Here is a 12,252-nt window from a genome sequence, read left to right on the forward strand (position 1 = left end):
GCGTCGCACGCGATTGGCGAAGCCTGCACCAGGGTCGCTCGCCGCAGGGCGGTAGATCCAAGTACATCCTCACCTTCTGGCTTCGGCAGTGGCCGTTTCAGCCTGGTCTGGCTGCCGACAGCCTGGGCAGTATGTGCGAGCGGTTCAACGAGTGCGCGCGTGCCGATCAAGCGTGCCGAGACGTCGCCACGAAGCTATGTCAGCCGCAGCTCGGCACCGCGCGCTCGAGCTCCTTGGCGCCGGTGCGCGGATTTCAGGCTCGCCCGCCCATCGACGTCGACGGCAAGCTCCGGCTCCCCGCGTAGGCGCGGTAAGCGGCGCGCGCGAACACGCGCGTCTCGACGATTACGCGCGATCATGGGTCCTCGTCGCCCCAGGACAGGCCCGAGAGCGCGGATTTCAGGCTCGCCTTGGCCGCGAGCTCGGCCTTTTGGCGCTCGAGCTCGGCCTTGGCGGCGTCGAGGCGCTCGGCGCGGCTCGTCGACGCGAGCATGCGGAGCTTGAGGTCCGGCGGCGCGCCCTCGAGGGCGAGGAAGGAGAGGAGCTCCGCGTCCGTCGCGTCGCCCGCGCGCGCGTCGGCCGAGAGGGCCGCGACGCGGTCGCCGAGGCTGCCCGACCGCGCGACGTCGCCGACGTCGGCCTCGTCGACCATGGCGCGCGGGTCGACGGCGATCTCCTTGGAGCGGCCGGCGTCGATGTCGTGGCGCGCGGCCAGCGCGTCGACCTCGTCCGCGAGCGCGCGGATCTCCGCGGCGGCGGCGTCGCCGCCGCCGCCGCCCGGCGCGTCCGCGAGGTCCTCGAGGGCGCAGAGCAGGAAGGGGTGGTCCTCGGTCTGGTCGACGCCGGCGATGGAGCAGCGCGACACGCCGCGCAGCGTCACGCCGACGCCGACGTCGAGCCGCTCCCACCGGTCGACGCGCGCTCGCGTCGCGCACCGCAGGAGCGCGTTGTCGCCCGCGAAGAAGCCCAGGACGACGTCGTCGCCGCACTCCTTCGTCGCGTGATCGAAGAGCGCCAGGAACCGCGCCTCGTAGAGGTGGAGGTAGCGCGACTGGCCGGGGATCAGCACCTCGTCGCTGCCGAAGGGCATGAGCGGCAGCAGCTCCCGGGCGGGGGCGCCGCCGTCGGCGGCCGCCCGCCGCGCCGTCGCGCAGCGGCGCGGAAAGCCGGGGACGAGCGCGGCTGCGCAGGCGATGAGCACCAGCGTCGTGCAAGCGCGCATGGCCATGCTGCGCGAGCGCTCGTCGTTGATGCATCGATCTTGCACAGGCAACAAACGGGCTGCCTCGGCGGCGATTGGCCCCAGTTGTTTGACACCACTCGCCTTGGCCTCTGCGCGCCTCTGGACGCGGCGGCGCGGCACGCAGCGAGCATGGAGCGCGAGGAGAAGCCGCTCAAGGAGTGGATCGAGGCCGCGCAGCTCACGCTCTGCCGGAGCCGCGTCGTCATCGGGCAGCCCACCAAGGTCAAGGGCGAGGGCCTCAACAAGAACTTCATGGTCTACCCCGTGGTCCTGGAGACCGTGCGGCCGCAGGCGCCCCTGTCGCCGGCGTCGGCGGCCAAGGTCGAGCGCAACTCCGAGGCCGACGACGACGACGACGACACCGTGGACCGCCAGGTCGCGAAGCGGCGGTTCTCCGAGTTCGAGGAGCTCCGGGCGACGCTCGCGCGGCGCTTCGGCGCGCACGGCATGCTCGTGCCGTCGCTGCCGCCCAAGAAGGGCTTCGGCACGGGCGACAAGGTCGTGCGCCGCCGCGTGCGCGCGCTCGCGCTCTTCTGCGCGGCGATCCTCGAGAACTGCTTCCTCGCGGAGGACAGCGCGTGGGTCGCGTTCGTGACGCCGGGCCCCTTCGGCGGCGGGTCGACGGCGGCGCTGAGCTTCGGCATGCTGCGCTGGAACGAGTGCCTCGCCGACGCGCAGGCGCGCGGCGCGGGCGGCGGCGACGCGCACGCGCTCGGGAAGGCGCGCGCGGAGCTCGACGACCTCGACGACGCGCTCCGGGCGGCCCGGGGCGCCTACGACGGCTTCGCCAAGGCCCTGGGCGCGGCGGCGGCGGCGGCGGAGGCCGTGCGCGCGGCGACGTCGGCCTGGGCCGACGCCGAGGCCGCGGACGGCGCGACGCTCGCGCGGCTCGGCGAGCGGGCCGAGGACTCGGACGCGCCGCTCACGCGGGCCGTCTTCCTGCCGCGGCCCAGCGAGGCGCACCCGGCGGCGCCGGCCGTGCTCGGCGCGCTGCCCGCGGCCGCGCTCGCGCGCGCGCGCGACGCGCTGGACGCGCTCGCGCGGCGCACGCTCGCGCCGCTGCCGGACGCGCTGCGCGCCTGGCTCTGCGACGTCGTGTCCTACGAGCTGAGCCAGGCGTCGGCGCTCCGCGACATGTGCAAGGCCCTCGCGGACCTGGACCGCGGCGTCGAGGCCGCGGCGGCGAAGCGGCGCGGCGCGGCCCGGGGCTCGCCCGAGGCCCGCGACCTCGCGCAGGTCCACGAGGCGCGCGAGAAGCACGCGCGCGACTTCCGCTGCGGCCTCGTGGCCTGGTCCCTGCCCAAGTTCGCCGACCGCCGCAGCCGCGTCCTCAACGTCTTCGCGGCGCACGTCGAGCTCGCCGCGGGGCTCCTCGGCGCGCCCGCGCCGCCGGACGCCGTCGCGCGCGTCCAGCCCGTCCTCGGCGCCGCGACGGCGATCCTCGCGGCCCTCGACCTCGACGCGCCCGACGTGAGCCGCTTCCAGCCCGGCGCCTACCGGCTCCCGCCGGACCCGCGGCCGCCGCCGCCGCCCGCGGGCATCGAGGAGCGCAAGTCCATCGACGAGGGCCGCGGCCGCAAGTCCGAGAACGAGGTCGCGGTCTAATTCCTAGAATTACCGCGGTGCCGAGATCTAGAGCACGTTCACTGCAGTTGAAGTCTCAGGAGCTGATGATGCCTTTGGAGCGGCAGCGCATGATGTCCTTTGGCAGCACTGGTAGGCGTGCATGGGCGCATTAATTTTGCACTAGCCATCAAACGCGAGCGCATGGCCGCAGCCATCTAACACTAGCGAGCGCATAGCTACAGCCGTCGACGCGAGCGAGCGCATGGCTGCAGCCGTCGACGCGAGCGAGCGCATGGCCGCAGCCGTCGACGCGAGCGAGCCAGCCGACGCTGAGAGCCTGGAGCTCTGGGTCGAGGCGCTCTATCCGCACGGCGAGATGAGCCGAGAGTGGCGCAATCTCGTGGCCTACAAAAGCCGCGCGGAACTCGAAGACCTGCCGGATCTCATCGACGACGCCGACCTCCTCTTCGGCGAATTCCAGCTCGCCCACTTCTTCGGCGTCGTCGACGAAGCCGCGGCGCTGATAGACGAGCCGTTGGCGAAGGTGGTCGACCTGGGCTCGGGCTGCGGCCGGCTCGTGCTCGCGCTCGCGAAGCGGCGGCCGGACCTCAAAGTCGCGGGCCTCGAGTACCAGCCGAGGCTCCACGACGTCGGCGCGGCGGCGCTCGCGCGCGCGGGGCTCGCGAACGCGGAACTCCACTGCGGCGACCTGCACGACGCGGCGGCGACGCGGCGCGCGTGCGCCGGCGCGGGCGTCGTCTTCTGCTACTCGACGGCTCTATTCTGCGAGGGCGACGAAGACGTCGCGTCGCGGCTCTCCGACGCGCTGAAGTTGCTGGCGCCGGGCACGGTCGTCGTGACGACGGACCGCCGGCTCCGGGACGCGGACTTTGAGCTCGTTGTTGAGCACCGCGACCAAGCTGGCTCGATCGCCGGCGCGACCGTCGACGTCTACTTCTCTAAGAGGCGCTAGGTTTTTAGGACGCGGCGTCGAGCCCCGCGAGGATCTCGCGCCAGAGGTGTGCGCGCCCCACGGGCGGCCGCGCGGTCGCCGCGGTGCGGACGACGGCCGCGCGGCCGCCGTCGCCGGCGTAGGCCGCGTCCGCGGCCGCGCGGAGCGTCGCCTCGGCGCGGTCGAGCTCCCGGGGCTTGAGCTTGTCGACCTTGGTGAGCACGAGGACGTGGCGCGCGGCGTCGGCCGCTCCGCGGCCGGGAGCGCGCCGTCGAGGCAGCGGCGCGCGTCGACGAGCTGGAGGACGACGGCGAGGCTGTCCCGGACGTCGAGGTAGCGCGCCGTGAGCGACCGCCAGCTGTCCTGCTTGCCGCCCGCGGCCTCGGCGACGCCCGGCCGCGCGAGGCCGCCGTCCTCGAGCGCGGCGGCGACGTCGCTCACGGCGAAGCCCGCGCCGGGCACGTCGACGAGCGCGAAGCGCGGCCGCTCGGACTCGGCGCCGTCGCCGGAATTGACGTCGTAGAAGTGGAAGCGCCGCGTGCGGCCGGGCACGGGCGACGTCGGCGCGAGCGCGCGGCGGCCCAAAAGCGCGTTCGCGAGCGAGCTCTTGCCGACGTTGCTCCGCCCCAGGAGGACGACCTCGGGCGGCCCCGGCTCCGGGAGCCGCGCCATGGCGTCCGCCGTCGGGCCCCGGTCGACGGACCGCACCATGGCGCCGTTGAGGTGCTCCGCCGTCGCCGCGCCGGCGGCGACGCCCGCCGCCGCCATCGCCGCGGCGACGTCGAGCGCCGCGCGCGGCGCGCCGAGGGACCCGAGGCGCCGGATCACCTCGTCGTAGGTCTCCGCGGGCGCGGCGCCGGCGCAGGTCTCGCCGACCAGGGCCCGGTCCCAGGCGCCGCCGGACTCCGCCGCGGCGCCGAGGTAGCCGCCGACCGCGGCGAGCCGCGGCAAGTTGCCCCCCCGGTGCGCCGGCGCGGCCCGCGCGAGGGCCGCGGCGGCCGCGGGGCCGTCGCGCGCGTAGGCCTCCGCGGCGGCGTCGCGGAAGGCCGCCGCGAGCGCCGCGTCGACGCCGTCGCGCGCCGCGAAGACGTTCTCGCCGTCGGCCCACGCGAACTCCTCGGGCGCGCGCGCCGCGAGCGCCGCCGCGCCGTCGAGGTTCGTCGCGGCGGCCTCGAGCACGGCGCCGCGCAGGGCTGCGAGCACGGCGTCGTCGCCGGTGTCCAGGCTCTCGGCGACGGCCGCGCCGACGGCCGACCGCGCGGCGGCCGCGTCGCCGGCGGCCGCGGCGGCCGCGGCCGCGGCCGCGGCGGCCGCGAGGCGCGCGGCGGACGCCGCGCGGGCCTCGCGGGCGCGGGCGTCGTACTCCTCCATGAGCCTGGCGCCCTGCATGACCGCGGCCTCGTCCTTGAAGAGCGGGATCGCGCCCGCGCCGCTGTACTTGCCCTCGACGGCCGACAGGAGCAACGCCTCGCGGCCCGCGTACTTGGCGAGGAGGTCGTCGACGTCGTCGAGCTTCGCCGGGTTGTAGAGCTCGTAGAGGGACACCAGCTTGGCGCGGCACGACGCGACGTAGCTCGCCGCGGCCGCGGCCTCGCCCGCCTCGGCGTCCCACGCGGCCGCGGCGAACGCCGCCGGGGAGTCGTCCGGCGCCTCCGCGGGCGCGGGCTCGGGCGCGTCCGCCGCGCGCTCGTCGGGCGCCGAGTCGTAGATCTCGAACGCCGGCGGCGCGGCGCGCGGCGACGCGTCGCGCGGCGGCGCGGCGCGCGGCGGCGCGGCGCGCGGCGGCGCGGCGGCGGCTTCGGGCGGTTGCGCCGTCCGCTGCTTCAGCTTCTTCGGCGATGGCGTGCCGATGCCGTCGAGCACCGACGGGCGCGGGATCGCCTTCTTCGGCGCCGGCGCCGCGGGCGCCGCCGCCTCCGTCGGCGTCGTCAAGTGCGTCCGTTCCTTGCGTGCGCGACGCCTGCCGCGCCGGCTCGGGCCGTCCTCGGCGTAGAGCTGGATCGTCGGAGCGGGCCTGGGCGGCGCGACGAAGGCATCGATGCGGACGAGGGAACAGGCGAGCAGGAGCAGCAGCGCTCGGCTCATAGCTCTGCGAAGAAATTAGCGGAGCGGCGCCATCAAGGTCAAGGTTTGGCGCTACTGGTCTTTGCAGAAACGTTGTCCGCAACAAAAAACGAAGTTAACTTATCCAGCGTCTCATCCAGTGAGTGGTTGCGAAGCAGCGAGTGATGCAGCGACAATTTTGGCCATTTGCAGCAGGTGCACCGCGCGCAGCAGAGGGAGCAGCGAGTCGCGCAGCATGTCGCGCAGCGTGTGGGAAGACCGATCTTAGCCCATGCGAGCCCCGAGACAGCGCGGAGTGGTTTTTCGACACCCCTGACCCCGACTTCCCATAGCGAAGTACTCTCCGTTGTGCCCATCGTGGGCCAGATCATGCCGAACGGGCTGCCCGATAATCGACGCGTCCATCGACTTGCTGCAATATTTATCGACTTGCTGCGGGGATTCCGTCTTCAGCTTCACTTGTTGCGGACAACGTTTCTGCAAAGACCAGTATCGAAGGCGCCGTGAGATTGCCGCGGCCTCTCCCGTGCTTCGAAGAGCTGCCCTGACAAGGTTGTGGTCGGGTGCTCCGGCCCGGGAGACGCCGCCTCGCTCGCGCCCGGGACGCTCGACGCTGCCCCGAAGGGCTGCCCCGGACGATGTCGCGACTCTGCCTCGTCGTCGCGACGATGCTGACCACCAACGCCTACGACACGCAGCTCGTGTCCTACGACGCGGTGGACTGCCCGAGCGACGGCCTCCACTACGAGATCTCCGTCGCGTCGGGCTCCTGCGTGCACCTCGGGGGCCGACTCGCGATGGCCGTCGAGTGCGGCCTCGACAACGCCATCTCGCGGCGCTACTGGCGCGGCTACGGCGAGCAGGCCGAGTGCCGCGGCCCGCCGGAGCAGGTCTACGAGCTCGACGAGCCCGTCTGCGTCGAGAGCCGCATCTTCGGCGGCCAGTCGTACACGCAGGTCTGCCACAACTCGGAGACGACGGCGTACGGCGTCCGCATCGAGTACTTCGCGTCCTTCGACGACTGCGACGACGAGCTGCGGACCTTCGGGGCGACCATGGTGCCCCACAGCTGCTACAACATCCGCATGGACGCGACGACGTCCTTCAAGTACCACTGCGAGGACAACGCGACGATAAACCTCGAGAAGTGGGTCGACCACGACCGCTGCGGCGGCCCGCTCGAGGACGAGTTCGTCGTGCCGAGCGGCGCGTGCCTGCCGGGGGGCCACGAGGGCAACGCCTACGAGACCATCGCCGTGCGCTACACCTGCGACGGCCACGAGCCGAGCGCGGCCGCGCTCGCGGCGTGGGACGGCGAGGGCAAGAGGCCCGGCGCGGGGACGCGCGACGCCGCCTGGTGGGCCGAGTCCGACGACGACGACGACGGCGGGCGCCACGCGCGCGAGAACCGCACGCTGCGCGTGCTGCTGGGCCTGGCGGTCGCGGCCGTCGTCGCCGTCGCGCTCTGCTGCGGCTGCCACGCCGCCAAGGAGCGCGCGCGGACGAAGCAGCTCGTGCGCGCCGTCCAGGAGCAGCTCAACGACGAGGGGCTCATCATGCAGCAGGACGGCACGCTCGTCGCCGCGGCGCACCGCGGCGTCATCACGGCGCAGGCGACGGAGGTCGTCGGCGACTACGCCAAGGGCGAGTACGCCCCCGACGGGGGCATCGAGCTCCCGGCGACGCCGACGTCGCCGGCCGGCGGCGACTTCGACAAGGCCGCGCCGCCGACGGCCCAGGTCATCCCGACGCTGTAGCCGCGCCCCCTTCAAGTTTTTTGTATGAGCTGCAATTTGAACATTCGTAATCGGGGCAGCCGTCGCGATGGTGGTCGCGCCTCGAGCGCTCGCCTTGCTGCTCTGCGCGAGCGGCGTGGTCTCCGCGCCGCCGCGGCAGCAGGCGCCGCGCGCGCGGCCCGCGGCGAACGCGCGCAGCCCGCAGCGCAACGCGCACCGGCTCCACAAGGCCAAGGCGCAGAACCAGGCGGCCCGGGCGCGGCAGCAGGCGCGGACCCAAAATAAGAAGCCCGTGGGCCCCGCGCAGCAGGAGATCAACAAGGCGCGCATCCGCGCCGACGACATCGCCGCGGCGACGGTCGCCGCGCGCAACCTCAGCGGCTTCTGCGCGGACCCGCCGCGCCGCGTTTTCAAGCAGAACGCGAAGACGATCCAGCCCGGCCCGCGGTCCGTGGAGGTCGACTGCTTCGCGCGGTTCCACGAGGCGGACCTCACGGTCCAGCCCGGCGACGCGGCGGCGGGCGCTCGCATGCAGAAACAGTGCTGCAACGACAAGAAGCGCCACGGCGCGTTCAGCCCGGCCTACATCGTCTTCCCGCGGTCCCACCTCGAGGCGGCCATGTTCTACGCCAACGGCTCGGTCCGCGACGTCGACGTGAACTTCATGGGGCGGCTCCACACGAAGCAAGAGACGGCGAACCGCGCGCGCAAGTGGATCTTCGACTTTGTGCGGTCGTCGTTCACGAACCGGAGCATCTTCATCGACACGACGGTCCAGGACCCGCGGACCTACAAGCGGCTCGGGCCCTACGACATCTCCATCGGCGCCGACGGCAAGCCGGCGGGCTTCAAGCCCATGGGCGTCATGGCCGAGCAGACGAAGAACCCCTGCGTCATGGCCAAGTGCTCCACGGACTACTTCCTCCGGCTCGCGCGGTCGCGGTTCACGCTGTCGCCGGCGGGCGACAAGCCCTGGTCCCAGCGCTTCTTCGAGGCCATCATGGCCGGGAGCATCCCCCTCCTCGACAACAAGGAGCACAGCGGCCGCAACTACAAGGAGAAGATGCTCGGGTACAAGTACCTCCTCGTCTCCGAGTACGTCGCGCGGAGGAGGCGGTTCCCGGGCGCGGCGCCCTACTGCCAGGCCTGGGCCGAGCACAACCTCGACATCTTCCTCCGCCACCAGACCTACATCATGCGCCGCCAGACGATCCACCCGAACCTGGAGCGGTGCATCGCCGAGGCCTTCTAACGGCATCGTCACGTGCACTGAAGCCGTCGTTGCGTCGGATTTTTTCTGCCCGCGAGGACAGGGCAGCATCCCTGTTTAGGGCGGCCCATTGGACGCGGCGGGGTCCAGCAGCCCCACCCGACCGGGGCCGGCCATGGGGTCCGCGTCGTCCGCGCTCGCGAGCCTGCTCCTCTGCGCCGGCGGCGGCGAGAGCGTCGCCGAAGACGACGACCAGGCCAATTCCCAGCCCGTCAAGGAGGGGGCGATCCTCGCGGCGCTGACCGATATCCTCAAGGGCTACCCCGACGCCGTCGAGGAGCCCGAGGAGACGGACGAGATCGGCGCGGTCTTCGACCGCGCGGACCCGAAGCCGAGCCGGGGCCTCGACGGGAGCGGCGCGCGCGGCGCGGACGACGACGCGGCCGCCGCGGGCGAGTCGCCGCCCGCGCCCGGCGGCAAGGGCGAGGCGTCCACGTCCGGCGGCGCCCCGACGGTGGCGACCTTCGAGAGCCAGTTCCTCGGCGAGTTCGTCCTCATGCTCAAGCAGGGCTTCGTCGTCAAGAAGCACGGCCGCCTGGGCGCACCGAAGGACAGGCTCGTGCGGCTCCAGGGCGACGACATCGTCTGGACGAGCACGAAGTCGTCGTTCCGCCGGTCCTTCGACCGGTCGCCGAGCGGCATGCGGCCGGGCGCCGAGTCGCCGGTGTCGCCGGGCTCCAAGGCCGCGGGCATCTCCGTCGCCGAGATCGTCGACGTGCGGCGCGGCACGTTCACGGGCCGGCCGCGCCCGCCGGGCGTCGACCCGGACCGGTGCCTCAGCCTCGTCACGACGCACCGCGCCGTCAACCTCGAGCTCCCGGACAACGAGGTCCGCGAGCTCTGCGTCGACGGCTTCGGCCTCCTCATGAACCGCGCGCGGAAACGGCAATAGGGGCCCGCGCCCGCGATCCCCCGCGATCCCCCGAGTCTTCGTTAGAGTGCCCCGGCCGCCGAGATGACGACGCGCTTCACGGGCGCGCCGCTCGACGTGCCGCCGGCCTCGATGGCGTCGAGCACGGCGAGGCCGCGCGCGACGACGCCGAAGACGACGTGCTTCCCGTCGAGCGCGCCCGTCGCGCCCAGCGTGAGGAAGAACTGGGACGTCTGCGTGTCGGGCCCCGCGTTGGCCATGGACAGCAGCCCCCGCCGGTCGTGGCGGAGCATGCCGTTGTCCCACTCGTCCGCGAACTCGTTGCCCGGGTAGATCGACTCGCCGCCGCGGCCGAGCGTGTACTCGCCGCCCTGGGCGACGAAGTTCGGGATGATGCGGTGGAACGCGGACCCGACGTAGGTCTTCGACAGGCCGTAGGACGTCTGGCCCGCGCCGACGCACAACGCTCGGAAGTTCGCCGCGGTTTTCGGCGCGAGGCCGTCGAAGAGCTCGACCTCGAGCCGGCCCGCGTGCTGGCCGTCGACGCGCACGTCCAGATACACGCGCGTGTTCTGCGGTTGATGCGCCACGGACGCGAAGGACACGACGGACGCCGGCAGCGACATGCGCCGCGCCACGCCCAGCGACCCGGCGATGCACAGCAGGACGAAGAGCACGACGTAGACCATCTCGAAGGTCTGCTTCGACTTCTTTTTCAGACGGCGGACCATTTTTTTTCTGTCCTCGTTCTTTTTCGTGGCCTGCTTGATGCGCCGCATGGGGGTAGCTTCTGGCTGGGCTGCCATTGCGCCGCCCACTGGTTGCGAGTTGCAGTCGATACTCTGCCATGTTGACGCTCGGCGTGACATCACTTGGTTGACTCCGAGCTGCCTCGCCCAGGTTGGGCACGCGATGCAGCGGTTCCAGGACTTGGCGCGGCGCTCGGTCTGTGGACCATGTCGCGCCTTGGGCCCGGCTGCGAGTCGCTCGGGAAAGACCATCGGTCGATGGGGAGCAACTTAGTTCGCGTCGGGGCAGCCCGTGGACGACGAGAACGGCGGTTATCGGTGGGGGGCGACCGACGAGGGGCTCGCATTAGTGCTGAGGTCCCGTATGTGCGACCAACTTCGAAGAAACACCCCCTGGAATGTCCCTCCCGAGGGGGCTGTCCGGGCTTGGTCGCACATACGGCCTCGTGCATTGCGCGGTGAGCACCGTGTCGCCCGCGGCGCCGCGCGCCTCTCGGAGCCGGTGAGGTGATCTCGATCAAATCGGCTCGAGTCGAAGAGCTGCCGCGAGGGCATCTGGTCGCTCCCATGACGAACGATTCCCGACGCTCTGTGACTCGAAGGGGACCGAAAATCGGGTCGGGGGGAGCTGCCGCGCCTCATTCCACGGATGTCGCGTCTTTTATGTGCCTCACCCACATGTTTGCGGACCTCAAAGCCACTGGGATCGTTGCACGTCGCTGCATATTCGAGGAGCGCGGGCCCCTCTAAGGTGGAGATTCCATCATCGGCCGCTGAATACTCCAGCGGAGACACCGTCTCTAGCCCTCTAGAAGCTAGGATTTCTTCAAAGTTTGTCTTGGCTTGCAATAGTTCAAGCGACGGGGTATCCACTGCAACTCGCAACCAGTGGCCGCCCGCGTCAAGCGAGACGTTGGACTAGTTATTGAAGGGGGTGCGCACGTTAACAACTTCAACGCCAGGATCTCGACGTTGGTGCCGGAGCGCGATGCCCGCGTCCATTACCGCCTCGCCGCGCGCACCCGCTCGTACACTTCAGTACCTCTCGCCCGCGCCAAACGCACACCTTGACACCCCATACCCATTGTGCAAAAAAACGGGACCTCGATCGCCCGCAACGTCGCGTAGAACGTGAATTTCGTTCGCGACCCCCGTTGCCCACGCGCGCGCGCCCGCCCTCACCCGCTTCAGCACTCCTCGCCCGCCTCGCACGTACCCCCAAACACCCCATTCCCTCCGGGCGCCAAAAAGCACGACCTCAAACGCCCGTTCCCCCGCGCAGAACACCGAACGACGTAAAAGATGGGCAAGGGCGCGCGCGGCGCCGTGAAAGCTGAACACAACGGGGGCGTCGCCCCGGATGAAGAACTCCTCTCCATCCTCAACGACGCCAAGCGGTCCCGCACCTCCCACGAGCGCGGCATCGAGCGGACGATGGCGCTCGTCCACGCGGCGCCGGAGCTGTTCCGGGAGCCCGCCGAGGGCGGCTTCTTCGAGCACCTGACGCGCGTGCTCGTCGCGAAGAAGCGCGACGCGAACGTCGAGCGGTGCCTGACGTTCGTCGCGCACATCGCGTCGAGCGCGGTCGTCGGGGGCGGGTCGGACGACGCGTGCGCGGGGTTCTCGACGGAGCTGCTGACGTGGCTCGCGGCGGCGACGGGCGCGGCGGACAAGACGGCGCGGTGCCGGGCCCTCGAGCTCTGCGCGCTCGTGCTCGAGAGCGTCGTGAACGCGGAGGAGGCGACGGTCGACGAGGGCGTCTGGGAGGCGCTCGTCGCGGCCGTCGTGCCGCGCGCGTCGG

The 12,252-nt window shown here is 71.9% G+C and overlaps 3 protein-coding genes across 3 annotated transcripts; 1 reads left to right on the plus strand and 2 right to left on the minus strand.

Annotated features, from left to right (window-relative positions):
* Positions 1-1,372: 1,372 nt before the first annotated feature.
* AURANDRAFT_65025 (hypothetical protein) lies at positions 1,373-2,848 on the plus strand (the record flags this gene model as incomplete). The annotated part of the gene is made up of 1 exon (XM_009039701.1): positions 1,373-2,848. One exon carries the CDS (start codon positions 1,373-1,375, stop codon positions 2,846-2,848), a length of 1,476 nt encoding a protein of 491 aa, XP_009037949.1.
* Positions 2,849-3,786: 938 nt separating this feature from the next.
* On the minus strand, positions 3,787-5,846 carry AURANDRAFT_65026 (hypothetical protein; the record flags this gene model as incomplete). The annotated part of the gene is made up of 2 exons (XM_009039734.1): positions 3,787-3,972; positions 4,056-5,846. 2 exons carry the CDS (start codon positions 5,844-5,846, stop codon positions 3,787-3,789), a joined length of 1,977 nt encoding a protein of 658 aa, XP_009037982.1.
* A 3,921-nt stretch (positions 5,847-9,767) lies between these two features.
* Positions 9,768-10,265, minus strand: AURANDRAFT_7698 (hypothetical protein; the record flags this gene model as incomplete). The annotated part of the gene is made up of 1 exon (XM_009039733.1): positions 9,768-10,265. A coding segment is annotated over one exon (498 nt), but the record flags the coding sequence as incomplete, so codon positions are not given.
* Between the last annotated feature and the right edge of the window lie 1,987 nt (positions 10,266-12,252).

The sequence above is a fragment of the Aureococcus anophagefferens genome (genome assembly GCF_000186865.1).
Source record: "Aureococcus anophagefferens unplaced genomic scaffold AURANscaffold_12, whole genome shotgun sequence".
Taxonomy (NCBI): domain Eukaryota; class Pelagophyceae; order Pelagomonadales; family Pelagomonadaceae; genus Aureococcus; species Aureococcus anophagefferens.